The 27,439-nt window shown below is 44.7% G+C and overlaps 1 protein-coding gene, 1 long non-coding RNA gene and 2 other non-coding genes across 4 annotated transcripts; 3 read left to right on the plus strand and 1 right to left on the minus strand.

The window, feature by feature from the left end:
* Positions 1 to 7,681: 7,681 nt before the first annotated feature.
* On the minus strand, positions 7,682 to 10,345 carry LOC121064802. Its single transcript, XR_005816696.1, has 3 exons — positions 10,189 to 10,345; positions 8,078 to 8,143; positions 7,682 to 7,775 (listed from the first exon to the last, which is right to left on the minus strand). It is a non-coding gene; the product is annotated as an uncharacterized LOC121064802 (long non-coding RNA).
* A 4,876-nt stretch (positions 10,346 to 15,221) lies between these two features.
* On the plus strand, positions 15,222 to 19,968 carry RPSA (ribosomal protein SA). Its single transcript, XM_040546875.1, has 7 exons — positions 15,222 to 15,353; positions 15,559 to 15,726; positions 16,286 to 16,404; positions 17,802 to 18,047; positions 18,905 to 19,033; positions 19,251 to 19,419; positions 19,830 to 19,968. Exons 2-7 carry the CDS (start codon positions 15,594 to 15,596, stop codon positions 19,922 to 19,924), a joined length of 891 nt encoding a protein of 296 aa, XP_040402809.1. The 5' UTR covers positions 15,222 to 15,353; positions 15,559 to 15,593; the 3' UTR covers positions 19,925 to 19,968.
* On the plus strand, positions 17,041 to 17,200 carry LOC121066710. Its single transcript, XR_005817930.1, has one exon. It is a non-coding gene; the product is annotated as a small nucleolar RNA SNORA62/SNORA6 family (small nucleolar RNA).
* LOC121066711 lies at positions 18,222 to 18,375 on the plus strand. Its single transcript, XR_005817931.1, has one exon. It is a non-coding gene; the product is annotated as a small nucleolar RNA SNORA62/SNORA6 family (small nucleolar RNA).
* Positions 19,969 to 27,439: the final 7,471 nt, after the last annotated feature.

The raw sequence follows: 27,439 nt of genomic DNA on the forward strand, positions 1-27,439 counted from the left end.
ACCATTTACTCAGTCATTGTTAGAAAACGTTATGACCGGTCACTTGCTGGTGCCGTACGATTGCCGTCAGATAGCCGCGATGATTTTAACGCCAACACAAAAATTACTGTGGGAGCAAAAATGGAAAGAAGGGTGCGAATTGGCCGCCCTGCGTAACCTGGACCGGCAGCCCGGCGACCCCCTACTGGGAGCCGGGATCCCACAGTTGATGGGGACTGAGCCTTTATTCGATCCGAGATTGCAGGCTAGGCTCAACGATGCCGTCCTGCGGCAGTCCGCGTCTCTGGCCTTCCAGGCTATGTTGAAGTTGCCTGAAGTTGGAAAAGCCGAGCCATCATTTACCAGCATTAGGCAACAAGTTACCGAGCCTTATATGCAATTCATTGATAGATTGCGAGACGCTTTGGACAAACAAATTGACAACCGCGAGGCCGAAGAGGCCCTTATACTAAAACTGGCAGTGGAAAATGCAAACACAGACTGTAAGAAAATACTTCAAGCCCTGCCTGCTAATACTACATTGGTACAAATGATAGAGGCTTGCAATCGAGTTGGATCCATAGAACATCACACTGCCGCTTTGGCCGGAGCTTTTGCTACTGCGCTTAAAACTGGGTGTAAACAGCGTTTTCGCTGTCGAGCCACGGGGCATTTTGCCACTGAACGCCCACAGGGAGGAGCGGGGGGGGGGAACGCGGTAACCCTGCTCCTCCCACTATTTGCCCACGCTGCGGCACGGGATGGCACTGGGCTAGCCAGTGCCGTTCGACGCATAATGCAGAAGGACGACCTTTACAACCGTGGCAGGGAAACGGGAAGCGGAGCGCGGGGCGCGGCCGCGCGACGACACAAGTGCCCCGGCCCTCCGTCGTGGGCGGGCCGTCCTCGCGGAAGTCACCGCCCTGGGCGATGATGACTACCGGGCTGCGACCGCAGCCGCCCACTGCTTCAGCAATCCCACCCACTACGTCAGGGTGGATTCCCTCACAGCCAAAATGCGAGGAAGCGCCGGATTGGATGTCTCCACAGTAACGAGCTGCACCCTTTGGGACACTCGGGTCCGCAAAATACCTCTAAACGTAAAGGGTCCCGATAGGGAAGGGATGCGGCGCCCTCTTGCTAGGGCGGTGTAGCACCACGCTAACGGGTCTTTTGTACTGCCTGAAGTCATTGACGCTGATTATGAAGGCATAACACAAGCAATGGCATGGACTCCCTCCCCTCCGATGCTCATACCCAAGGGGACTACAGTTGCACAGTTAATACTATTTAAAGCCATAGTTCCACAAGCAGAGACACGTGACCGACACGACGCGGAGTTTGGATCAACGGGACCCCCATCAGCTTTTTGGGCCTTGGCCATCACCATCAAGAGACCTATGCTGACCCTAACACTTCATCACCCAAAGGCCGACCCCTTGAGCGCGCAAATAACTGTATTAATGGTACCGGGGCAGATGTTACAGTAATTGCTCTTCACGATTGCCCCAAAGGTTGGCCTTTAGATTCCACCACAAAAGGCCTTGTGGGAGTCAGTGGTGTCTCCAGTGCTTTTCAGAGCCGGTATAATGCTTACCATTAAGACTCATGAAGGCTCGCTCTATAACGTCCGGCCGTATGCTGTCCTCATACCTGTCAGTCTCCTGGGGAGGGATGTGATGGGACAGGGCGAGTTCACCTTGAGCTTTCTGGAAAATTTTCGATAGCGGCCATTGACGAATGACCGCGCATGGGACTCACCTGGAGAACTGATAATCCTGTGTGGGTGAATCAATGGCCGCTTCCTGTGGAAAAAGTCGCTGCTCTCCATGAGCTTGTCCAAGAACAGTTACATTTGGGACACATTACCCCCACAATCAGGCCCTGGAATTCACCTGTGTTTGTTATTAAAAAGAAAAGTGGGAAATGGCGATTACTTCACGATTTACATCAAATAAACAATGCAGTGGAAGACATGGGAGCTCCCCAGCCCGGATTACCTTCTCCTGCTATGGTCCCTCAAAATTGGAATATTGTGATTATCGATTTAAAAGACTGCTTCTTTACTATTCCGCTTCACCCTGCTGATGCTCCTCGATTTGCGTTCTCGGTCCCAAAAATCAATAAGACCGAACCAATGGATAGGTATTATTGGACTGTGCTGCCCCAAGGGATGAAAAATTTCCCAACAATTTGCCAAACATACGTAGCAGGAGCGCTACGCCCCGTACGCAAATGATTCCCGCACGTATACATCTATCATTATATGGACAACATATTGCTCTCCAGCCCGACAGAAAACTTAACGCAAGAAGTACTGCCTGTTCTATGGCAGGAGTTACAGACATGGGGATTACAAATCGTGCCAGAAAAAATTCAAATGGAGGCGCCTTGGAATATTTAGGCTGGAAGATACTGCAGCAAAGTATTCAACCCCAAAATGTAGCCATCACAACGTAAATTCGCACGCTCAATGATGTCCAGAAGCTTATAGGCAATATAAATTGGATAAGGACGCAATGCGGAATTGACAACCATACACTAGCACCCCTGTTCGAGTTGATAAAAGGGGACACTGATATTAATGCGCCCCGCCGGCTGACTAATGAAGCCAGGGCGGCACTAAACCGTATAGAGGAGACGATCTCTGCCCAAGAATGCCAGCGGCGAGCAGAAATTTTACCCATTCAGCTCTACATATGCAACCAGAATCCACAACCTTTAGCTATTATTGCACAATGGGACTCCAACGCAACAGACCCGTTGCTGCTATTAGAATGGGTGTTTCTACCCCACCAACCGACAAAGACACTTGCCACCTGCATTGAAATGTTTTCAGATTTGATTAGGAAGGGTAGAGAACGAATTATAGAAATGGCCGGAGAAGAGCCAAAAATCCATTATCATTCCGATAGTTAAAAACTATCTTGATTGGTGCCTCCAGAATAGCTTAGAGCTACAATCAGCCCTTTCGGGTTTCAATGGTCAACTTGATATACATCTCCCGTCTCACAAAATGCTTACCTTTTATAATAATGTACACGTGAGGACAAGCCGCTATATCGATGGCACCCAGTCCAAGGACAAACAGTATTCACAGACGGGTCAGGGAGAACGGGAAAAGCTGTAGTCATGTGGGAACAAGGAGGCCACTGGCAACATGTGATAGAAACAATACAGAGCTCCCCTCAGATAGTAGAATTACATGTGGTAGTAATGGCATTCAAGCAATGGGACCAGGTTCCACTAAATATTGTCTCTGATTCACATTATGCAGTAGGAGTGGCACAACGAATTGAAAGATCTCAGATCAAACACATCCAGAACAAGACGCTATTCTTAAAATTTAAAGAGTTATTATTTCTTGTAGAGCACCGTACCCACCCGTATTGCGTGATCCACATTAGAAGTCATACGACACTCCCGGGATTCTTTGCAGAAGGAAATGCCCGGGCCGATCAATTGACTAACATTGCATTGCAAGTCCCAGTGCCAAATACATTGTCCCAGGCTCGTTTATCACATCAATTCTTCCACCAGGCAGCAAAAGCATTGTCCAAACAGTTTGCCATCCCCATAGGAGGTGCTAAGCTCATAGTACAGACCTGCCCAGATTGTCAACAACGACCAGGCCCACCGACTACAGTTAATCCTAGGGGCCTCTCTTCTCTTCAGCTTTGGCAAACTGACGTTACTCACGTTCCCAAGTTCGGGAGGCTAAAATATGTTCACGTGTCTGTAGATTCTTTTCCGCACACACTCTGGGCCTCTGCGATGACGGGCGAAAGAAGCCGTCACATACAGTTGCATTTCTGTGCAGCCTCGCCACCCTCGCAATCCCTAAAGAAATAAAAACTGATAATGGCCTGGCTTGTGCAAGCCGCTCTATGCGACTTTTTTTCCATACCTGGGGTATCACTCACAAGACAGGCATCCCACACTCACCCACAGGACAAGCAATAGTAGAACGTGTTCACCGCACATTAAAGGACTTACTGGCAAAACAGAAAAAGGGGGAGACACAGGAGACCCCACAGAATAGATTGAACAAAGTGGTATATGTCACAAATCATTTGACACTACCTTTTCAATACGAAGAAATACCACCTATAATTAAGCATTTTAAATCAATGGAATCAGGCCTAACGTCCGTTCCAACAGGAAAAGCGATGGTTATGATGAGAAATCTGGATACTGGGGGGTGCGAAGGACCATATCCCTTAATAACCTGGGGGCGAGGGTACGCTTGTGTTTACACAGGGCAAGGACCATGATGGGTGCTGGCGCATGGTGTGCGACCATGGTTGGGACCATCATCCTCGTCTGCCTCTGCAGCTTTGGCACCTCCTGGGTCTCAATCCAGCCCAGACGAAACATCTGGGTCACCCTCGCCAACATGACCGGACAAAACCATATGTGTCTGTCTATGGCCAGCGCGAGAAATCCGTTCACAACCTGCCTGGTCGGGATTCCGCTGGAAGACAAGGATCTGACAAATTTGGTTAGCAGCACATCGACAGGGCCACACCTTGTGGGGGGGTGGAACCTCTCAGATACAGGAAATGCCTCCAGAGAGGCAATGAACAACTGGGATGGTTGGGTGGTCCAGTTACCGATAGCCCTGTTGGAGTCTCAGGAGCTAGATATCTTGGGAAGTGTTAATGCACTTGCCTGCTTAAAGTTCAATTATACTGGGAAAAATATCGCTGCGGTTAACATCACGACCAGCCTATCTGTGTACCGGAATGAATCTAAATGGTGCAATTATACCACCCCTAACATATCTAGGTCCTCAAACGCACCACTGGCCTTGCCAGCCGGGGTGTTCCTTACTTGCAGTGACCAGGCCTGGCAGGGTGTCCCCTCACATATTGCGGGAGGACTTTGCACCATGGGCGTTTAACTTTGTTGACGCCTAATATGTCTATGATCTTGAATATCACGAAGCTCCATAGGCGGACGAGACAAGCGGTCAATCACTACCAGAAAGACTGCAAGGACAATCTTGATTTCTGGAAGGCTGATAAAGTTATCGTAGCCTCCTTCCTTACACCCGGTGTTGTGGCCGCCCAAGCTCTGACAACACTCAATAAATTAGGGTGCTGGCTTGCCAAACAAAACAACGCTAAGTCTGCTGCGCTAAGTGCGCTCTTGGCAGATACTGATTCTATTTGACACGCTACTTTGCAAAACAGGGCCGCTATTGACTTTTTGCTATTAGCCCAAGGCCATGGGTGTGAGGAATTTGAGGGTATGTGTTGTATGAACCTGAGCGATAACTCCCAGACAGTGTTTCAACAGCTGAAAAAGCTGAATGAACTATCCGACAAGCTAACAACAGGCTCACTGGGATTAGATTCGTGGTTAAAGGGGTTAGGAATAACTGGGTGGTTGATGGAGCTGATAAAAGGAGCACTTATCCCGCTTATCGCATTTGTTGCAATCCTAGCAGTCGTGCCATGCCTGTTGCAATGCCTGCAAAAAATGATTAGTCACTCAATATGCACAGTATGGCTAGTGGGAACAAAAAAAAGGGGGAATTGTGGGTGACCCGTTCGGTGATAATCTGGAGCTGGTTAATACAGCAGTGCACTAAAGGTCAGATGGGAGGAGGTTCCTGGATCTGGTGGAGCCAATGAAACGACCTATCTACGACATGTCTGGTGAGGAACCTGGCGGATAACAAAGACTGGACTGTCTACTTATCGCAAGCGCCCCTAGAGCCACAGGAATTAGATATCCTGAGATGTGTAACAGCAACAGCATGTGTAAGGTTTAATTGCTCAAAAAAAAAACAAAACACGCCACACCTGCTCCTTATTGCAATGCATCTCTTTGCTGTCATTATACAAATTATAAGAGCATCCTTCCTTGCGCCAGGAGCCGCTCTGCTCGGCTGTGGGATCAACTGTGGAATGGACGCCCCTAGGTGCACCCCGAGCATTTTTCCTTGGAGAGGTCTCCACTCTCGGCCACTCACCACGGGAGTAGACAAGGACCTCCTGAAGCCGCGGACAAATTATTTTAAGTGATATTTTCTTGTGGTATGCATGAGAAGTGCAAGAGGCCTCTTTGCATGATTGTGTGATTGTGCTGTGCGAGTGAGAAGCAGCATCGTTGCGAAGCAACATCCCTAGTGCTTAGTGGCTTGTTGACTGATGTAGATTCTAGTAGGCACGCTACTTTACAATCATAATTCTGCATGTGATTTTCACCCTGTTGCTTATTGTACCTTGCTTATTGCAGTGTCTGCGGCGATTGATAGAAAAATCTATAGAAAGCGTTTGGTTGATTGAAAATAAAAAGGGGGAATTGTGGGAAAGGAATTCGCAGGGAGCTTTGTGCTGTTTCACACGTCCCTGAGTTAGAGATAATGAGGAAAACAGCGGTAGAACCAAAAACTTGAGCAAGGTTGAGATAAAGTAAATTGGCTACAGTGGTAAAGATGAGCTTTGGGCAGTGGCCAATTGCTGGCTGGCTCAAGGCGCATGTCGGAGGGTCTCTAACCAACTGTAAGACAGATTCGGGCGCGTGGACAGCGCGTGGGGCTATGGGGAAAGTATATGTAGTGGTGAAAATTGGCAATAAAGGTCTCATGTTCAAGAGCCATCAGGAATCTGTGTTGTGCATCCCTTCACCTTTGGACAATAGTAGTTTTACATCCTTCTTATATTGTGGCGCCCCAAACTACACACAGTACTCAAGGTGAGGCTGCACCAGTGCAGAGCAGAGTGGGACAATCACTTCCCTCAACCAGCTAGCAATGCTGTGCCTGATGCATTCCAGGGTACTGTTGGCCATTTGGCTTGCAGAGCACACTGTTGACTCATATTAATTTTGCTGTTGACCAGAGCCCACAGATTCCTCTCTGCAGGGCTGCTCTCCAGCCTCTCATCCTCCATATGTGGATGTATCCAGGATGATCCCATCCCAGGTGCAGAATTTGGCACTTGCTCTTGGTAAATCTCATACAACTGGCAAGTATCCAGTACTATAACCTATCAAGACCTCTCTAATAAATAAATAATAAATAATAAATAATAATAAAAGCATTTTTATACTATGATGGTGTTGCATGGGAAGGTAACATCCAGGGCTGCCAGTAATGCCATAGGCTTGGCAAGGACTGAAACAATCACAGTTTTTATAATTAGAGCGAAGTTATGTAAACTTGAAGAGGACTTAGCTACTATCAGGTTGCAATAGATAAATATTTTTCATTTCCCATGTGTACACAGATTCCATAGCTCACAGGCCAGCAAAGGACATTCCAGATCAAATGGAACGAAAACAAGAGGTGGCCAATAAAAGGGCAGAGGCAACAAGGTAAGGTGAAATTTCAGATACGTATGAAGCAGCTACGTTTCCCCCTCGGATCTAGTCGAGTCCTTCCTCCAAAGGAAAAAAAGTTTGCAGTTTTTACCTCCATGAGTAAAGTCGTTTCTGGTCACGGAGGCTAGAGGATTACTGCCTCAAACTTCCAGTTAGGTTTTAGAAAGCCATAGCTAATTGTTGATAGTCTGTCTGCCCAATTTATTCATGGATTTCACTCTAAGTGCTATCAGTATTAAAAAGTGACTTTGAAAGGGAAAAAGGGTTTGGTAAATGTTGAAGACTAAAAGAAAACTTATGAAGCGTATTCTCAAGTAAGGATTGAGAGACCTCTCTGCAAGGCTTCTCTGCCCTCAGAGGAGTCAACAGCTTCTCCTAATTTAGCATCACCTGCAAACATGCTTAGTATGGCCCATATTCCATCTTCCCAGGTGTGCCATTTCAGCCTTGCCTGATAAACCAAACTATTGAGAGAGAGAAAAATCATCACATTAGCACATCTGATCAGTACACTGATAACATTCATTTTGAGATTGTAAAAAAGACCTGAATTAGGCCTAGGTTTAATGGGAAATAATCCAGCACCAGTGGCATTCTGTTACAAACTCTCACAATCTAGAGTAACTGAGTATAAATACATCTTAAAACCACAATTAGGGTTCGGTGTGCTCTGTAATGCTGTAAGCATAGTTTGCTTTCCCCTTGGTAGAGTCTGCCACTTCTCCTAAACCACTGCAGTATTTCATGACTTAGTTTCAGAACTCACCATCCAGCTGGTGTGTCATCTTCCTCCCACTGGCATCTGGCTACAGATCCTTCCTGCATTGTACCTCTGCACAAAAAACAACATACAACTGTACATAAGTTGTCTGCTCATCCTGACACACAAGAAAATCAAAGCGAAGAACAGCTCCACTGGATTTTATTAGAACAGCCCGTACTAGCTTATGAAGACGTTACCCTTATGAGAGAATGCACCAGCTGGTGAAGGAGAAAATTAACTGCAGCAACCAAGCTGAGTTTCATTCTCTGTCACATGAGAAACATGCAGAGCTGACTTAAAGCAGGTTATGAACAAGAGCTGGAGGTCAGTTTAAACAGCAACAAACACAACACTTCCGTGGACTAGAAAAGCTGTTCTTTCCCTGCTTTAACAAAACTGCTTATACCAGCAAGAATTTAGCTGAGGCCTCCTTCTTTGCACCATTCTGTGAAAACTGCTGCATTTGTTGGCTGGGTTTTCAGCACATCAGCACATGTGAATACAGGGCATATTTTCTCTGCTTCAAATTTCTGCATCTTGAGTCAATGACACCTTTGAAACAGACAGCCCTTCACAAACAAGCAAGTATTTGGAAGCCAAAACTGATGCCTTTGTTCACCTGACCAAACAATGATGCTTTTCTGTTTGTGTAACCCTTCAGAAATATTGTGCATCAGAATTTCAAAGCATTTCAGTCACCTCCAAATACACTATTGTTAGCATTCATGAAGACACATAATCCACAAAGTGATTATATGAAGGTGCTTTATTAGGCGCCGGAAGTTAGGGGCATGCCTGCCCAAATCTAACTTCGTCCGATTTGTTCGGACTCAGTTCTCTTTTATCTCCTAAAATATTACATATGCATTAGGTTTCACAACACATCTATGCATATTCATTTCCTAGCTCTGCCTAGCCCCGCTTTGCATGCTAATTATCTTATCAGTCCTTCTGCGCTTGCGTATTACTCTCTGGTGGTCGTCCGGGTGGTCGTCGGGATGAAGTAAGATGTCTTCATTAGAGTTGAACTTTTTAACCTTTTCTTCTTACGCATGCTCTCTGAGCCCTTGGTCTCAGTCCAAACCGCAAGGTTGGTTTGATCCAGTTCCCGGAGTCCGAGAGGCCCCAGTTATCTAGATGTCTTGCAAATTGGGCATTCTTTTAGTCCTCCTCCTTACTCCTCATCATGAATCGGTGCATTCTCTCATGCTATCCTTGCACATATATTTTGTATCTTCCAAGCGCAGCCCGGGAACAGTACGTCGCAAATGTAACACATATTAAGCAATATTGTATATTTCATCTTCTATTACCAACACTATGAGCAAGTTTTATATTTAATATTTAGCCTGAAGTACAGCTTTGCATTTTTGTTTTTTAAATCAAGTTTCATTAGGTTAAAAAGGTTTCTCCCAGTAATATATTTTGTAGCATCATTTAAAATCACTGTATTCTAGAGAGCTTTCTTATACTGCAGACTTACTGTTTATATTTTAGTTGTTACTAGATAGAGAGGTTAGGTGGTTGAGTGCAAGACTGCTGTTGCTCATAGAGCTATAATAATTGTTGTGTTTCTCCCCTATTACAGAACTGTTGAAGGAGTATTAAAGTTGCTGCTGGAGGCATACCCCATTTCCAGATATGGTATTTGATGTTTCTCTGTACCTCTTACTTTCCTGGTTTTCACAGATTTTACTGTGTGTTAAATCATAATTGCTAAACCTTTGAATGCACAAGCAGTGGTTTTACTACAAAGGACTTATGCGGAAGGTATGTAATTTCTATAAACAGAAATTGACATACAAAGAGTAAGAGCTGAAGTTCTGCAGACTCTCTATACTGCGTATATATAGTACAAATTATACAGGTGTCCTCCACCTCTGTGTTTCTGAAACAGTTACACTGCAAAAGCCTCCAAGAGATCTTACTGCACTGTGCTGCTCAGACTTCACACGTAACCAAAACTGACTAGAACAATTTTAAACTCTCTTGGGACCAGTTCTCAAAAAAACAGCAGTTGTTAATATATTTTATACCTTATAAAAATGTATATATAAAAGAAATACTTTTTAATACTTTTTTTTTTTTTTTTTTTTAGTAGAACATTAACAGACCAGGTTAGAGTTGTTCTCAGCAGAGGAAAATGACACAATGACACAGTTCATTTCAGGAATGTTTCACATGCAATCTCCCATGTATTTCTGAAAGTCACAAAAAAAAAAAAAAAAGCCATTTTAACTGCATCAGTTGCCATATCATTTTCTACTAGCCATCACACCCCTTACAACTTTACACGTAGCACTGACGAGGCCTCAAGCTTTTCGCCCCCACTGTGGCCTGGTTTCACGGATAGATGCTGAAGAAAGGAGCTGAGCGACGCCCCCAACACCCCAACTGGCAGTGCTGACATCTGGCCCTACAGCTGCTGCCGGACACTGGGCGGCGGTTATGGCAATTATGGGGGTTATGGCAGTTCCAGCCTGGTCCCAACCAGGCCCTGGAGCCTGGTCCCAGCCCTGCCCACTCACCCTCAGCCCGGGGGGGGGGGAAGCGTGGTGCTGGCGGGTGCCGTGAGGGAGGGGAGGTGAAAGGGAGGAATCAGGGAGATTGCTCTAATCCACGTGACACTGGCACGGGATTATGACCGTCACGTAAAAAATAAGGGTCAAGAGAGAGAAATGGGTGGTTGGAGGAAGAGAACGTGGCTGGGAGAAGAGCAAAATGAATATAACCTATTCTCAAACACACGAAAGCAGAAGTGGGGGAAAGCTCTGGTGCACATAAGGGTGGTAAGGACAATTTCTTACGAAATTAAATCTAGAGATTCATGCTCACAACACTCTGTGAAAGCTTTTAATGCAGTTTTATCTAATATAAACTGACCAGTGGGCTACTATTTCCTACCGTATTTGAAATCTTTTAATTTATTCACAGTTTTATTCTAAAAAAAATTTACAAATTCTTCCTCAATGAACTCTGTGCTACTGTTACTTATTTCCTACTGCCATTTTAATGCTTTTGTCTGCATTTCTGACATCCATTTACCCATTAGATCTGTTTTAAACTCTTTCTATAGGAGTCCTGAGTTCACACCCTGCAGACAGACCTGACCAGGTACACGTGCTCTGAGGAACGTATGTACAGGGATCAGTCTGTAAGTCCCAGAAACTCCAAGGTAACAGCTTTTTGGAAGGCTAAGAATACTTCACAACTACAGCAAGTATATTTTTATAGATTGGCAAAACTATTATAATATATTATACTATTAAAAACTAAATTAATTAATACTATTATAATCAATAGTATTAATTATATAATTAATATATTATATGATATATTAATATACTATATAATTATCAATATTAATATATTGATATATAATTAATATATAATTATATTATATAATATATTAATGTATTACATAATATATAATTATAATTAATTAACTATTAGTATTAATGTTATTAATACTATTAATACTAAAACTATTATAATATATTTATAGTGCCACCCTTCTGCAAGAATGAACAGCAAGCCCACCTTGTATACCACCAAGCCACAGTGTTCAACAACTGCACATAAACAACTGTGGTTGAACTAGCTCAGGGCCTAGTTTCAGAAAAGGTTGCTTTTAAAATCAAGTTTGTGTAACAGAAATAGGAACATCTTTATCCTTTACAGTCAAACTGATTATGTTTAATATCAGCTTCAATATCTTTGTAATCAGATCAGGTGACTAGACTGTGGGAAGTTTCACTCTCAAAAGGAATATTTTGAAGCTAACTCAATTTTTAAAAAGCAATATCTGTCATGCTCTGCATATAATTATGTAACAAAGTTTAGTGTGAATGGTGACAGGAGAGACATGATATAAAATACATGCTAAGACAGGTACACTTGAGGGACATGTCCATTAGTGATGGAGACTTATTTTAAAGTGTCTAGGCATGCAGCTAAAAATAAACTTTCAGGTTGCTTAAGATGATAATTAAAAATACTCCACTGTCAAGCTTTAGTATGACCTTTCCAAGGCCTCTCATAGGCTATAGAGCACGAGCTCTTCCAGACAGAAGAGCTTGTCCACCAAAAAAGGTGCAAGGTATAACTACATGAAAATGCTGTGTTAGAGATTGCAGAGAAGTCTGGGATGCTTACTGGCATTATTCCTTTGATAACATCACATTTACTGTAATATTTGTTATTAAACTTCCAATCATTACGTTCAACTACACTTAATTTAATACATTTATTAATTATTAATAATAGTATTATTGACCCAAAGATTTCTCTGAAGTAAATGGATTGCACACACCACAGTAACACCTCCCTCCCTCCCAGCCAATATCGTTCATGGTAGGAGATACATGTACATAGCCTCAAACGGTCACTTTTCATTTGTCAAAGTTTGATAAAAGTCTGTTATCTGTAAAGCACCTGTGTAAAGGTTCATATTCTTACTTAGGGAGAGGTCATTTAACTATCTTCTGAGTTTTGTTTTACTTACCTTTGTCACCACCATGTGGCAAATGTGTGAATTATTCTCCTAAAAATAGTATAATCTGGTAATTTTGCTAATTACGATCATCTAACAAGCATACAGAAAGGAGAAAGTACAGCATGAGTGCCAGCTCCTGACCTGCAGATTGGAGCTCTGCATGATGAAATGATTGACAATAAATAAACAAATTGCTGCTCACTAAAACAGGAAGTTTTCATTTTACAAAAATTGAAGAATATATGGGAAATGGTGTTCGAACCTGCAATTTAGATAATCTCCTCCAGATTGACTCAGTGTGCAGTCATTGCAAAAGGGTTATCAGGAGCTTCAGTGCCCAGTCATGCTGCTATAGTTGTATTAGGTTGAAGTAGATGAGAGAAAACTAAAGGAGCATTCTTATTAGGAAGGCACAAACATTGACTATCGCTTGCAGAAGACACTGGCAATAGTGCCAGCCTAATCCAGAAATGTAGCTAGATCTGGACAATGACAATGATTTACACAAGCATAACAAAGTAAATATCACTTCTTTTCTTTTTTCTAAGAAATGCCAATCTCAGGCTTTTGTATGCTCCCTGAAAAAAACAAAGAGGAGAAAGATGAAGCATGTGAAGTCTGATCACTTTCTGCTCCTTCTTAAAAGCAAACAAACAAAACCCAAGACCAATAAACTTCAAATGTGAAATTATCATGTTAATGTCCACTGCAGAACAGAATGTGTAAGTCAAGTTTCAGTTTAACCTACTTTTATTGTAATTTCTCTAAAAGACAGTGACAACCTTGGTACTTTAAAAAGTAGAACAGGGCTGAGTGAACTCTCCCACAGCATGCAACACCATGTTAGACAGTGTTAATGAGGAGAGAAGGAAGGGGAAAGTAGAAAAGATGCTGTAGCCTCTTAGAGGCTGCCTCCCACTGCAAGCAATTTAGAAGCTAAATATAATTTATCAAATAACCATAAAACCATGAATTTCACTTTCAACGGGAAAGCGGAATTCTAAAGTGTTAAAGTAAATCTTTGATTTCTCATCATTTCAAGAGTTCAAAAGAAACCTTAAATTTTCTCCTAGAAACAAACAAACAAACAAACAAAAAACACACAGCATACTTTGAAGAGGATGCACCCAACTTACAATTTTACAATTTTTTAAATATACTTTTCCCCTTCAAACACTCACGTTAGAAACATAGTATTCACACTGTGATCCTAAAATACATACTTGTGTAACATAATGTAACAACAGCAAGCATAAATTAATGGGTGATAAATGTCATCATTCTCATTCAAAAGTTCATAAAGATGAAGTTCAACTCAAAAATGTGGTTGCTATGTGCACAGACTCGCTACATACCACTTCTCAGAAAACATTTACAGTGGTGGTGGAAAAAAAAACTGCACAGGATAACATGAGAAGCTATTCCGTGCTGAGGAAGGAAGGGCAATTTCCTGTGATGTTACGCATTGTAGCACTGCGGTGACCATATTACAATATGCTTCGTGCACAGCAGTCAGGCAATTCATGTTTCACGCCCCCTGTTTTAGCTGCAGTGTGTCACTAGAGTGTTTGCTAGCCATGAGCATGGCACCATACAATAAGGTATTTGTCACAGGAGGGCAGGTGCAGCAGTGACAAATTGTGCAGCCTCACACAGTGGACAAAGTATTCTTTAGCTGTAGCAATCTACAATTTTGTTGCACAAGCGAGGAGAACCATTTTTGGAGCTTATAAACACTTCCCAACTGCAGTAGTAGAATTATGCAAATCTTTTATTGATTCAGCTGATCAATAGATGCTGGTACAGTGATGGAAACATCTGCTGGTTGCTGATATATTTGGAGCTTTGTAGTATTCCTAAAGCAATTACTGAGGGCAACCTGCAAGGAGGAGCTCAGCAAGCAGCAAACCATCTGCAATACCAGGAAGAGCACTGCTTGGCAAATCAATATGAGTCTCAGCGGGGCAAAGGCCAACCCTATCTTACACGAACTGTCCTTTAAACAGAAAAACACAAGCTGATTTTAATGAGGGAAGGGGAATTGTTGCACAGAACGACAGGCAAGGCTTAACTTCCATCAGAAACAAAGGTGCCATTCATCCCCTGTGCTGTTCAGTCCATCTTTAAGGGAGGCAGGGGAATGTGCTGCGGGAAGAGCCAGCTGCACCCAGCTGACGTGCTAAAGCAAAACCTGACTGAGAATTCTCCCCTGCCTATTGAACCAACTCCTTTTTAGTTTCTGTCCCAAATAAAGATAACAGACATGGTAAGTAACATGACAACAAGTACAATCTCAAGTGCTTATCAAAGGGAAGGAAATGCTTAAAGACAAAATTGAAAACCCAAGGAGCTTGATACAATGAAGCCAACACCATGTGATTTATCTGAATACTTTTGCCTCAGAAAAAAAAAAAAAAAAAAGGTAGGTGGTAAAATCAGAAGGCCCATTGCTCCTTTTTGGAGTGAGGATTTTGATCAGCCTGCTTTAGCGATGAAAACCCTGCGGAAGCAGCAGCAAAAGCGCTCTCAAGGGCAGTGCTAACTGCCCTGACCCTCTCCTCTGCCCACGGTTTCCTGGTAGCATAAGCAGCCTGCCCGCCATGCAATGAATAGGCCGCCCCCGGTCGCTAGGCGCCTACTTCCTTAGCAACCGGTGGAGCCCCGCCCTTCCTGAGGGCGCGGTGCTCCCCATTGGCCGGCGCAGGGACCATATATAGACGTCACGCGGGTAGGTCTCTCTCTTTCTTTCGGCACACGCCGAAGCCTCTACACGGCGTTGGCCGCGTGAGTCCCGGTTCTGGGGGTCGGGGGCGGCCGGGGGGCAGTGAGGTCCAGCGGTTCTCTGTGTGCCTTCCCCCCCCCCGGGCCTGGCCCTCGGGAGAGGTCGAGGCCCGCCGGGAGGGCCCGAGGGTAGACGGCCAAGATGGCGGCCAGGATGGCGGCCTGGGCGCGTGCGGTGCGGTGCGTGAAACGGTGCTTGTGCCCGCAGGTTCCCCATCGTTGCTTCCCGAGGGAAACCCCACAATGTCCGGAGGTCTCGATGTCTTGCAGATGAAGGAGGAGGATGTCCTCAAATTCCTCGCTGCCGGGACCCACCTGGGAGGCACTAACCTTGACTTTCAGATGGAGCAGTACATCTACAAGAGGAAAAGCGATGGTAGAGCCCTGGGGTGGGAGGCAGGCTTTAGGTGCAGCTGGTCTGGGTGGCTGCAGGGATTTGGTGGGCAGAGCTGATGAAACATGGCAAGTGCCAGTGCTCGAGCTTCCTGGTAGTTGATGGCCTTAAAAGTATGGTAATCCTTAGTAGTTAAGTCATGTTACTCAAAGAATTAGAACAAAGCACTGATTTTAGAACTCAGTAAATGATTCAGTACTCAATTATGGTCATTTCTGCTAGATCTTTACTATGGTAGCAAAATGATTTTAGTGTTGCAGTAGTAATCTTTGCGTCTTGTTAGCACTGAGCTAACAAGACTCAGTTGCAAGCTGAGCTGCAGCATGTTAAAATGCTGCAACTCTTGCCAGGTCCTGGTCTGTACTGGTAGGTGCTGGAGTGTGCTACCTTAAATGTATATGGTAAGATTTTTCTTTGCACTGCTTTCCACTATCTAGAGTTTTAAAGTAAATAGTCATATGACAAATTTATTAGCAGAAGAGTGCTATCTTGACTTAGAAACTTGTTTGATGGTTATTCTAAATCCTTTTGTCACCCATAGGTATTTACATCATCAATCTGAAGAGGACCTGGGAAAAACTTCTCCTGGCAGCCCGTGCCATTGTTGCTATTGAGAACCCAGCTGATGTGAGCGTCATCTCTTCCAGGAATACTGGACAGGTATGGGCATTCTTTGCTGGTGATAAGGCCTTCAGTCCTGGGAGCAGGACTCTATTGCCATGCATCATGGCATGCCGGTGGCAGCTTGATGTTAAAAGTTGAAACTTCAAACTTTGACACTAGCAACACTGTTTCAGAAGCATTCTTCATGTGTTATGCTTGAAGTGTAGAACAGTTCCATGGAGGGTTCCTCCCTGTCCCCAGTTCCCGTAGGTTTTGGGGAGGATGTGAGGAGTTTGATTACTTGTTTTTTTTATCTTCCTTTGATTATATCCTGTTGGATTTCTGGTGTATTAATAGTCACCTCTACACCCCCAGTCAACCATTCATTCCTTGAGTCATCAGCATGGCTTTTTGGGGACAAAAAGCATGTGATAGAAAGGTTTTCAAAGAAGAAGTAATTCTGTTGTTGAACAGAAAATAGTAACATATATTTTTTAATTTCTCACTTTAGATTTTTGGCAGAAAAACTGTTTTCATAGCAGGGGATGTGTTGCACCCTTCGAATAAATCTAATTGGTACTGAAGTTTACCTGTGAGCTTATTTTCTTTGGAGTAATCCATGTGGTGCCACGAATATAGGGGAAGATGATGAACAGATTTACAGAAGCAAAGCACGAGTTCCTATTTACTTGACCTGCACACTGTTAAAGCTTGATGCTCAGGTCAGCTTCTGGCCGATGAGCTCTCAAGTGTCGGAAGTGTGCTACAGCAAGCCAGATGGCAGGGTTTTTGCTAATGTCAGGAGAGGAGCTCCCTCTATGATTGGGATTTAATAGTAGGCCCTGCCACATGTCCTGCTGGCTGATGCCTGGGAAACTGAAAGCTGTTGCAGGTGACTGCAACTGTGGTCTTAGTAGATGTGGTTAGTCTGCATATATTTACTAGTGAGCTTCCACTGTAGTCAGTGAAGTTACACTGCTGGATAATAGATGGATGTAGGAATAGTGGATGTAAAATGATTTTTCTTATGGATTAAGAACAATACAATGTGACCAGGGGCATGGTCTAGTTATGGAACTTTGTAGGTCAGACTGATGGCTGGACTACATGATCTTGAAGGTCTTTTCTAGTGTAGATGGCTTTATAAAGCCATTTTGCATCTACCCTTTCCATGATTTGATTTTGAGACTCTTAATTTTGGAGTAAAGCATGCAACTAAATTAGGGTGGGGAAGCTTTTGTTCTGTATATTGACTTCATGCATTGCTGGTGGATATGATCTTAACTCCTTTTTGTGGTGTTGTAGGTATTTAAGTGCTTTTATTGCTTTTAAATTGGTGCATGAGCCTTGGTTGCACAAGAACTGAAAAGTTAATTGCTGTTAACTGACAGCACACCAGGACAAGTTTGTTTGAAATTGAATATCCTGCTTCACATTTGTGGTCTGTTTTGCAGCGTGCTGTTCTGAAGTTTGCTGCTGCCACTGGGGCTACTCCTATTGCTGGACGCTTTACCCCTGGTACCTTCACGAATCAGATCCAGGCAGCTTTCCGTGAGCCACGACTCCTGGTTGTTACGGACCCTCGGGCTGATCATCAGCCACTGACAGAGGCGTCTTACGTCAACATCCCCACCATTGCGCTGTGCAACACTGACTCCCCACTGCGCTATGTGGATATTGCCATCCCCTGCAACAATAAGGTTACTGATTTGAAGCATTGAAAGCTGCTTTCTCTAAACATGAAACATGCACTGGGATGCAAGATGAATGCCTTTTTGCAGGGGAAGGTTGGGGTTGTATCTGGAATGTTCACAAAGTGATTAGCTAATTAAGGTTTCTGGCAAGCCAGCAGGTGGGTCAGGGGGAGGAGGTGAGCGGCACACATTTGGAGCTTGGAGCTGAGGCTAACTTCTGGCTGAGGAGCTCTTAAGTGTAGGACGTGTGCTACAGTAACCTGGCAGGACTTACTGACAGCCGGAGGGTCTTTTTGGCCCAATGAAGAGTTTGGTAGTCATTCTTGCCACAGTTCATTAATATGAAACAAAAGTCATGTCAATTCATGGTGAACCTGATGTGAAATTTTGTCATGCCAGAAACCACCTGAAAGGTGAAGTTTAGGGAATTAGGAAACTTTTTGATCCCTATTTAAACATTGTTATTAACCAAAGCTAATGTAAGCTAAATCTGATTATATGTGTTAGATTCATTTGTTTAAGTTTCTTCACTTCTTTGTACTAGTGTAAATGATGAGCATAATCCCTGTCTTTTGGATAACATGTGTTTGATAACATGTGACATTGGGCAGGAGAATTGATTATCAGGCTAATTTAGATGTTGGTGACTGCAGTGCTGTGATAATGCCGTAGAGACCTGGAAATGGTGCTGTGAATTTGAAAAGTTGCCATGTCCTCAGTCCAAGCACGTAATGGGTCTGTCAGGCATTAGCAAACAATGCCTTTCTCTTGCCAGGAAGAATCTTGGTTGCAAACTAGTCTTTTCCTCTTGTAAAGGCTTAGCTTTGAAGCAGATCTTAAGGTAACTTTCTTACCCTGTTCAGGGAGCCCATTCAGTGGGTCTGATGTGGTGGATGCTGGCTCGGGAGGTCCTGCGCATGCGTGGCACCATCTCCCGTGAACACCCATGGGAAGTCATGCCTGACTTGTACTTCTACAGGGATCCTGAGGAGGTAGGAGAGTTGTGGAAGGCATTGTGCCAGTATGAGGTGTGCTGCTTGTGCTCATGCCTGTGGTCCTGTGCCACTGAGGACAGACTTTGCCAATATAATGGACTAGACACTTCAGGTGGTAGTTAATTGTCTGTCAGTTGGTACTTACCGACTGCTGAGTGGTAGTGTGGGTGGTGAGATGTTTTTGGGAGATGTCAGCTATGCCCTTCCATTGCAGATTGAGAAGGAGGAGCAGGCTGCTGCTGAGAAAGCTGTTACGAAGGAAGAGTTCCAAACTGAATGGACGGCCCCAGCTCCTGAATTCACTGCTCCTCCTCAGCCTGAGGTTGCAGATTGGTCTGAGGGAGTGCAGGTCCCATCTGTGCCGATCCAGCAGTTCCCCACAGGTCAGTTCGGGGGGTGGGGATGTCCAAGAAATGAGTCTTCATTGTGTGATTAGCTGCAGGGGTGTGCACAGTGGTGGTGTGCTGATTTGCCTGTCTTAAGCAAGTCTCATCTCCAGTATTTTGTAGTGAAAACTTGGTACTCATCAGATGGCTCTATGCAAGTGTTTTCCAGCACTGTCTCTAGACATTAAATGTATATATTTTTAAGGCAGACTTAATGCAGGTGCCTGCCTTGGCTCAGTGTTCCTGGAAATCCACGATAAACTATTTTGGGGTCATGAGAAGAGCACTGGGTAGTTGCCATGTGTACTTCCACTTGCATGCACAAAGAGTGGTAGAGTCTGTAATGTGGTTTAATGGGTGGAAAAAGCAGGGGTGCACTGAGAACTTTGTTGCGCTTTCATTTGCAGAGGATTGGAGTGCCCAGCCTGCCACTGAGGACTGGTCAGCAGCTCCCACTGCCCAGGCAACGGAGTGGGTTGGGACTGCCACGGAGTGGTCTTAACTTTAGAACCACTGAACTGTGAGAATAAAGTTTGGTTTAATACACATCCTGCTTTGTGTGAGTGCTGCTTGGTGCGTCTTTTTCCTCTACTCCCTGTTGGTGTGTGAAATGTAGAATACTATACTGAGTGGTGTGGATCATAGTCCGTGGTCAAGGTGTGTTCTTTGGAATACATCTTCAAATGCTGGATGAAGCCTCAACAGAGGAGCTGGAGGAGTGCAAATTCTATCTGCACTATTAATTTAGTGTCCCAAGACTTATTTGGAAGGTGTTATTAACAGCTGTGAGCTGGCCAGGCTGCTGGTCAAATGCTTCTGTGACAAGGATGTGCATGCACAAGGATGTCTGCAGAGATGTGTCTGCAATGACCTGGTCAAGCAGCTGAGGGAGCAGAGATCAAGGAGCTTGGATTCACAGGATGAGGGCTGTTGGGCTGTGTGCTGGGTGGTGAGTGGAGGCTGGTAGGGAGCTGGTGCAGAGGGGCTGGGGAGCGAGAGGATAGTGGGGTGCAACTCTCATGAAGTCAGGGCTCTGTGCAGGCAGTGGGAAGGGGCAAGAATCTGGTGCATCCGACATGACAGGAGAGCAATATGGTCTTCTCAAAGACCTTGCAAAGGCAAGAAAGCCCAAGCCCCATGGTACAAAGAAGCAGTGGTGGCCAGAGAATGCACATGGAGGAATGGTGAGTAGAGATTCCTGTAAAGGGGAAAGCTAGAAGCTTGTGCCTGTGCATCTGCAATTGCAGAACAGGTATTGTGCCCTGGTAACAGGAGAAGAGGGAGCTGCTTTCTTGAGGAAGACAACTGGAAATGCCTGAGCCTTAACCAAGAGTCTCCAGCAGGAAGGCAAAAGAAAAAGGTAGGCACTGGGGGCTCCTTGGGGGGGGGGGGGGCGGGGGGAGGGGCAGGGGGGTGAAGGGGAGGAGGCACCTATCTGCCAACCTGACCTGATACCCTGTGGTCTGCAGGGCTGTGGCCAGGGGAGGTCTCTTGTGCTAAGAGGGTCTACTGCACTCAAGAAGCAAAGATGAAGAGCCTGAGGACCCAGGTCTCCTTGATCCTGTCAGAGGGGCAGGAAGGTAAAGGAATGTAGTTTAGGGGGTGGAGAGGGGTGTTTAGCTCAAGTTCCCAGGACTAAACAGGAGGCATGTGAGAGCAGAGAAGATGGCTGGTGTGACTGCAAAGCTGTTCTGTATCATTTTTGAAAGGTCATGGCAATCCAGGAAAGTTCATGATGACTCTCAAAAAGTAGGAATCAAACCCACCTTCAAGAAGGTGAGAATGATCTGTTCAGCTACATACCACTGCCACTATTGTCCTTCTGTCCTGGTTTTGGTTGGGATGGAGTTAATTATCTTCATAGTAGCTGGTATGGTGTTTCGGATTTAGAATGAAAAAAATAATACTGAGCAGGGCTTATGGTAAGTCAAGGATGTTTCAGATTCTTATGCTGTGCTGCCAGTGAGGGTGCACCCTCACTGGGAGGGGACATACTCAGGATAGATGACCCAAACTGGCCAGAAGGATGTCCCATGGCATGGTGTTGTGCTGAACAATAGAACTGGTAGAGTTGGGGTGTGTGTGTGTGTGCTTTTGCTTGGGGACTGACTAGGCATTGGTCAGTAGGTGATGAACAATTGCATTGTATATCACTTGCTTTGTTTACTCTTCGTAATTGTTTTCTTTCTTCCTTCTTGTTAAACTGTCCTTATCTCAACCCAGGAGTTCTTAAACTTCTCAGTTTTGTCCCCCATCCCACTGTGGTGGGGGTGTGAGCAAACAGCTGAGTGGAGACTAAAAGTGAACTATTGTGGCCTGAATTAAGTCATACCACTGCTGAGTGCTGCTGCGTCAGACATGCCAGAACTTCATTAAGAACTGGAGTCAAAGGAAACCAAGTGGTGTACCCCAACTGATACTGCTACTGTGTATTTTCTTGATCCCTTGGGCAGTAGAGCACAGGCCATGATTTGCTTTCCCTTGGAGGGGTGTCCAGTCCACCTGAAACACAGCCCTACCATTTGATGCAGACTGCCCTGGAACAGGGTGAAGCGCCATAACACATGGACTATGTTGACATCACTGTGGGGCAATGCATCAGAAGTTTTTGAGGAAGGGAAGAAAACAGTCTTAAGTTCTCCCAAAAGCTGGTTTTGCCATTAAGCAGAGTGAGACCAGGGGATCTGGACAGGAAATCCAGTTTTGGGGAATAAAAAATATGGGCATCTTTAGATCCCAATGGATGTGATGAACAAGCTAACAGCTATGTCTCTGCCAGATAGCAAAAATGAAACAATCTTTCTCAGGTGTGTGGGTTTTTGAAGAATGCTTATTTTGAGTCAGTCTGATTGTAAGCTGTCTCTATCAAGTGACCCAGAAGGATTTCAAATGGGGTCATGAGCAGTGGCAAGCCTTTGAACAAATGGAATGGGGAAGACAGCAAGTGATGCGCAGTGCAATTGCTCACCACCTACTGATGGATGCTCAGCCAGACCCTGAGCAGTGGCACCTGCACCCTGTCCAACCCCCCCCAGTCCTACTCAAGTAAATATGTGTATATATATTGTGGAAATTGACGGAATAGCGCTAATCAATAGTAGCAGCGATTACCAGAAGTAGGAAGGCAACTAGATCCAGGGAAAAAAAATCACTATTCTAGCAGCAAATTTACATTAGTACTCTAGATTCAACAAACTTCTCTATATCATTATAGCAGTAAATATACCTATGGATTGCAGATATCAATACTGTAATGGTTAATATGCTTATGATATGTTATACTTATCAAGACTATACTTATGGCAGATTATGGACATATATGTGTGTGTATATATACTTCATAAAATTACTGTTACCAATTCCAGAAATAGGCTGCCAAACTGACGTCAAAGGGTCTAATTAAAAAAAACAATCTCAGAAGAGACCAAACCCCATGAGGGGGCCCAAATGAGTAAAGAACAAAATCTCGCTTAGATGATCCACATCACAGAATTTGGAGACAGCCAGGCATCCGCAGCAAGGGTTCAACTGGGTTAGGAAATCCTGAAGGAAAGAAAAAGTTGTGCAACACAGGAAGTTCTGAGACTGAAGTGCTCCATTTTAAGTAGACTAGTAGTCCTTTTCCTATCAAAAGAGACATAAGAGAGCATAGGACACTACCTCTTTAGAGCAACCAAGAGATGATGTTAATTTCTGTGTTTCGTCTGAGACAGCAAATAGAGAATGGTATTTCCTAGTCTCTCAAAATCGTACCTTTCCCAGACTAATTTCTCCTTTTCAGACAGTCGCTGTTATACTTCCTTGCTTTTGCCCTTGTTGCTGGCATCTTCAGGAAGTCTCTGGTTCTTAGGTACCCAGCTGCACTTCACTTTAGAATGTATTTTCCAGAAAATGCACTTGAACATGTACCGAGGACATTGGAAAAAATGTGAACTTACCTGTGTAGTGCCATCAGTTTGTTGGAAACAGTCCTTTTGTATTTGATGTGAATCTCCTTAGTTCACCCTATTTGCTTTGCTGACAGGGTATAGCTACCAGCACGTTTGGTGAATAACTTCTGATAGCAGTGTTGACCTTAGTTGACCTGTGTATTCTGTAAACTGTAGCTTTCATGCTTTCTTAGCAGCCTGAGCTGAACTTGTCACTGTACTGGATCTGGCTGGGATGGAGTTAACTTTCCCTGCAGCAGTCCCATACAGTGCTGTGCTCTGCACTCAGCTAGAACAAAGCTCAGTGCTGCCCAGTTAGACTCTTGGGACAGGAGGCAGAGAGGGCTGCACTTCCCACATTTCACATAGTAGCTATGGTTAGGAGCTATGGCACCTGTCCTACAGTTCTTCTCACTTAAAGAGTTGCAGTCAATGGCTCAATGTCCAAGTGGAGATCAGTAATGACTGGTGTTCCCCAGGGGTTACTACTGGGGGTGACATTGGTGACGTGGATGGTGGGATCAAGTGCTCCCTCAGCAAGTCTGCTGATGACATCGAGCTGTTGTGGTGTGGTTGACACACTGGAGGGAAGGGATGCTATCCAGAGGGACCTGGACAAGCTTGAGAGGTGGGCCTGTGTGAACCCCATGAAGTTCAACAAGGCCAAGTACAATGTCCTGCATGCTGGGTTGGGACAATCCCAAGCACAAACACAGGCTGGGAAGAGAATGTATTGAGAGTGGCCTGAGGAGAAGGACCTGGGGGTGTTTGCTGATGAGAAGATGAACATGAAGCAGCACTGTGCGCTTGCAGCCCAGGAAGCCAACCGTGTCCTGAGCTACATCAAAAGAAGCGTGGCCAGCAGGGTGAGAGAGGTGATTGTGCCCCTCTACTCTGCTCTTGTGAGACCATCTGGAGGACTGCATTCAGCTCTGGGGCCCCCAGCACAAAAAGGACGTGGATGTATTGGAACAAGTCCAGAGAAGGGCCATGAAGGTGATCAAGGGGCTGGAGCACCTCTCCTACGGGGACAGGCTGAGGGAGTTGGGGTTGTTCGGCCCAGAGAAGAGAAAGTTCAGGGGAGACATGAGAGCAGCCTTCCAGTACCTAGAGAAGACTGTATTTCTTTTGGTTTTGGCTTTGTACATTTTGGGGTTTGGTGGTGGCCTTGTAGGTTTTTCCCTAAATTATTCCTGTGGATTTTGATATGGATTGTTGGGGGATTGGTGGTGCCTTTTCTGTTCAGGTTTTTCCCTTGGATTTTACAAAGTTTTTCCCTTGGATCCTGCTTTGGATTTTGGGGCTTTTGTAGTGGCTTTTCACTATTTTTTTTTCCTAAGATTTTTCTGTTGGATTTTGCAGTTCATTTGGGGGGTTTGGTACTGGCTTTTTTTTTTTCTTCAGGTTATCCCCTATGATTTTCCCATGGATTTTGCATTGGAATTTTGGTGTTTGGTGGTAGCTTTTCTGTAGGGTTTTCTCTCAGATTTAGTTTTGGATTTTTGCAGTGGACTTTGGATGCTTGGTAGTGGATTTTGTGAAGTGTTTTCTCCAAAATTTTCCCTTGGAATTTGGCTTTGGACATTGTGGGTTTTGGTGATAACGTTTTTGTAGGATTTTTCCTCAATTATTCCTGTGGACTTTAAATTGGATTTTTGGGGTTTGGTGATGGCTTTATTCTAGGGTTTTCTCCAAGATTTTCCCTTGGGTTTGGCTATGGAACTGTGGATTTTGGTGATGGCTTTTCTGTAGGGTTTTCCCTAAATTCTTCCCTGGGATTTTACATTGGATTTTTGGGGAGGTTGGTGGTGGCTTTCCTGTAGCATTTTCTTTAAGTATTTCTTTTGGTATAGGCATTGTACATTTTGAGGTTTGGTCATGGCTTCTTTGTAGGTTTTTCCCTAAATTATTCCTGTGGATTTTGACACGGATTTGGGGGAGATTGATGCCATTTCTGTTCAGGTTTTTCCAAGGTTTTCTGTTGGGTTTTGCAGTGGAATTTGGGGGACTTGTAGTGGCTTTTCTGTAGGCTTTTGTCTAAGTTATTCACTTGGATTTTACATTGGATTCTTAGGGTTTGGTGGTAGTTTTTTCTGTAGGGAATTCCCTAAATTCTTCCTTTGGATTTTGCATTGGATTTTTTTTTTTTTTTTGGGGGGGGGGGGGGGGGGCGGGGTTTGGTGGTGGCTTTTCTGTTGGGTTTTCCCTAAGTTATTAATGGGGATTTTTTCATTGGACTTTTCAGGGGGTTGCTGGTGGTTTTTCTGTAGTGTCTTCTCTAAACTTTTGTTGTATTTTGCATTGTGTATTTGGGGTTTGGTGGTGGCTTTTCTGTGGAATTTCCAGTTAACCCAAGGAGGTTAACTGGGAACCTGTTCAGCAGGTGAACCACAATGAAGAGGTGAATTGGCCCCAAGCTGGACAGGATGTTGTCCTGGCAGGGGTACTTGGGACCCACTGGCTGCAGGGAACTGGACAGGAGGGAAAATCGGCACTGCCCATGCCCAGGCAGGAGCAAGGGAAACCAGGCTGTGGCTGCGAGGTCTTGCTGTGTTTTCTGGTTTGAGCCACAACAACGAGACACGAGCTTTGTCTAAGGCCCAAAGCTCTCCCTGCAACGTGCAACCTCCCTCTATTTTCAGGTGGCTATTTGAATTTCTTCCTGAACTTTGGATTGGAATAGTGCTGTGGGTGATGTACATTTGGTGCAACCCCTGGCAAAGTGATTGTTTTGGCCATTTGGCAGGTAACAGGTTCAGCTAAGCTCCTTGGCTTTAGCATCAGTGGTGTGATGGTGAAATTGCATAGCCACATAATGACTTGTTCCCTGACAATGAAATACTTTCTTCCCAGCCAGCAAAAGGGCTCTAAAGCTACTGGTCCTCCATGTTACTGTTGTTGGTGAGGACATAAGTGGATGCACGAAATGTGCTAGATGTTTGGCTTTCCCAGAGATGGTTTACAGATATTTCCACCACTTTTGCACAAGGTGACTGTCTGTCCGTGGGTCAGTGTTGAGGATGGTGCAAAGGCGAAGGTTTTCCTGATGCCAGTTCTCTGCTGCTGTGGCAGAACCCTGTCACCACACAGCGACGGTATGCTACCAACACAGCCAGCGAGCAACCCTGTGCGGCACATTGCTTTGGGATGCCTTTCAGGGTTAACTCAGCTAAGCCATTCCACCCCTTGCCTGTGAAGGAAATGCTCCTGATCCTGAGTCTCTGTTCCTGCAAGCCAAACTCTGCTCCCTCATGCAGGTGCTGTAATGTATGTGCACAGCATGGGCACTGTTTGCAGTGCCTTGCATGACATTAACTAATTAAAACAGTAACAGGGCTGGAAAATACATGCATATGCTGGACTCTTTAATTTTCCAATGTGTTACTTAAATTATTGTAGGCGTTGGCAGGAGTAGGTAGTGCTTGTTGACAACACTGCAGTACACAGCAGGGTTGTATTGGTGCTGAAATGGATATTAAAATGGTAATAAATTGCATGTTGGGTGGGGAAGATACCTGGAACCTCTAGTAATACCCATCTTCGTTTCATGTCTGGTGTGGTGCTCAGTGCATGGGTGCAACGTGTGCTGTTTTGACAGTGAGCTGAAACACAGGCCCAGTTTCCTTATGGGAGGGATCATGGGGCGAGAGGTAGCATTTCTTGGTAAGCTGCTGGGTGCAATTCTGTTATCCATCACCAGCCCATTCTTCCCCACCTCTGCAGTGGGGTTTGTGCTGTAGGTGAGCACAGGCTATCCAAAGGACAACAGTTGTTTACAGTGGGACACGGTAGTCTGAAAAGCCACTTTCTTATCCATGTACTTGCCATCAGCACATCCTATTTGGTGCATGTATCTTCCTGACTATTGGTAGTCTTATTTTCCCAGAATATTTATCATCTGTCTCTAAACTGACCCATCATCCCTGAGTTTCACATTCCCTACCAGCCTCTCCTTGTTGGTGAGAACAAGGTCCAGCATAGTACCTCTCTTTGTTGGCTCCTCTATCACTTGGAGAAGGAATTTATCATCAATGCATTCCAGGAACTTTCTGGATTTCCTGTGCCCAGCTATGCTGTCCCTCCAACAG

This window comes from Cygnus olor, chromosome 2, assembly GCF_009769625.2.
Source record: "Cygnus olor isolate bCygOlo1 chromosome 2, bCygOlo1.pri.v2, whole genome shotgun sequence".
NCBI lineage: Eukaryota > Metazoa > Chordata > Aves > Anseriformes > Anatidae > Cygnus > Cygnus olor.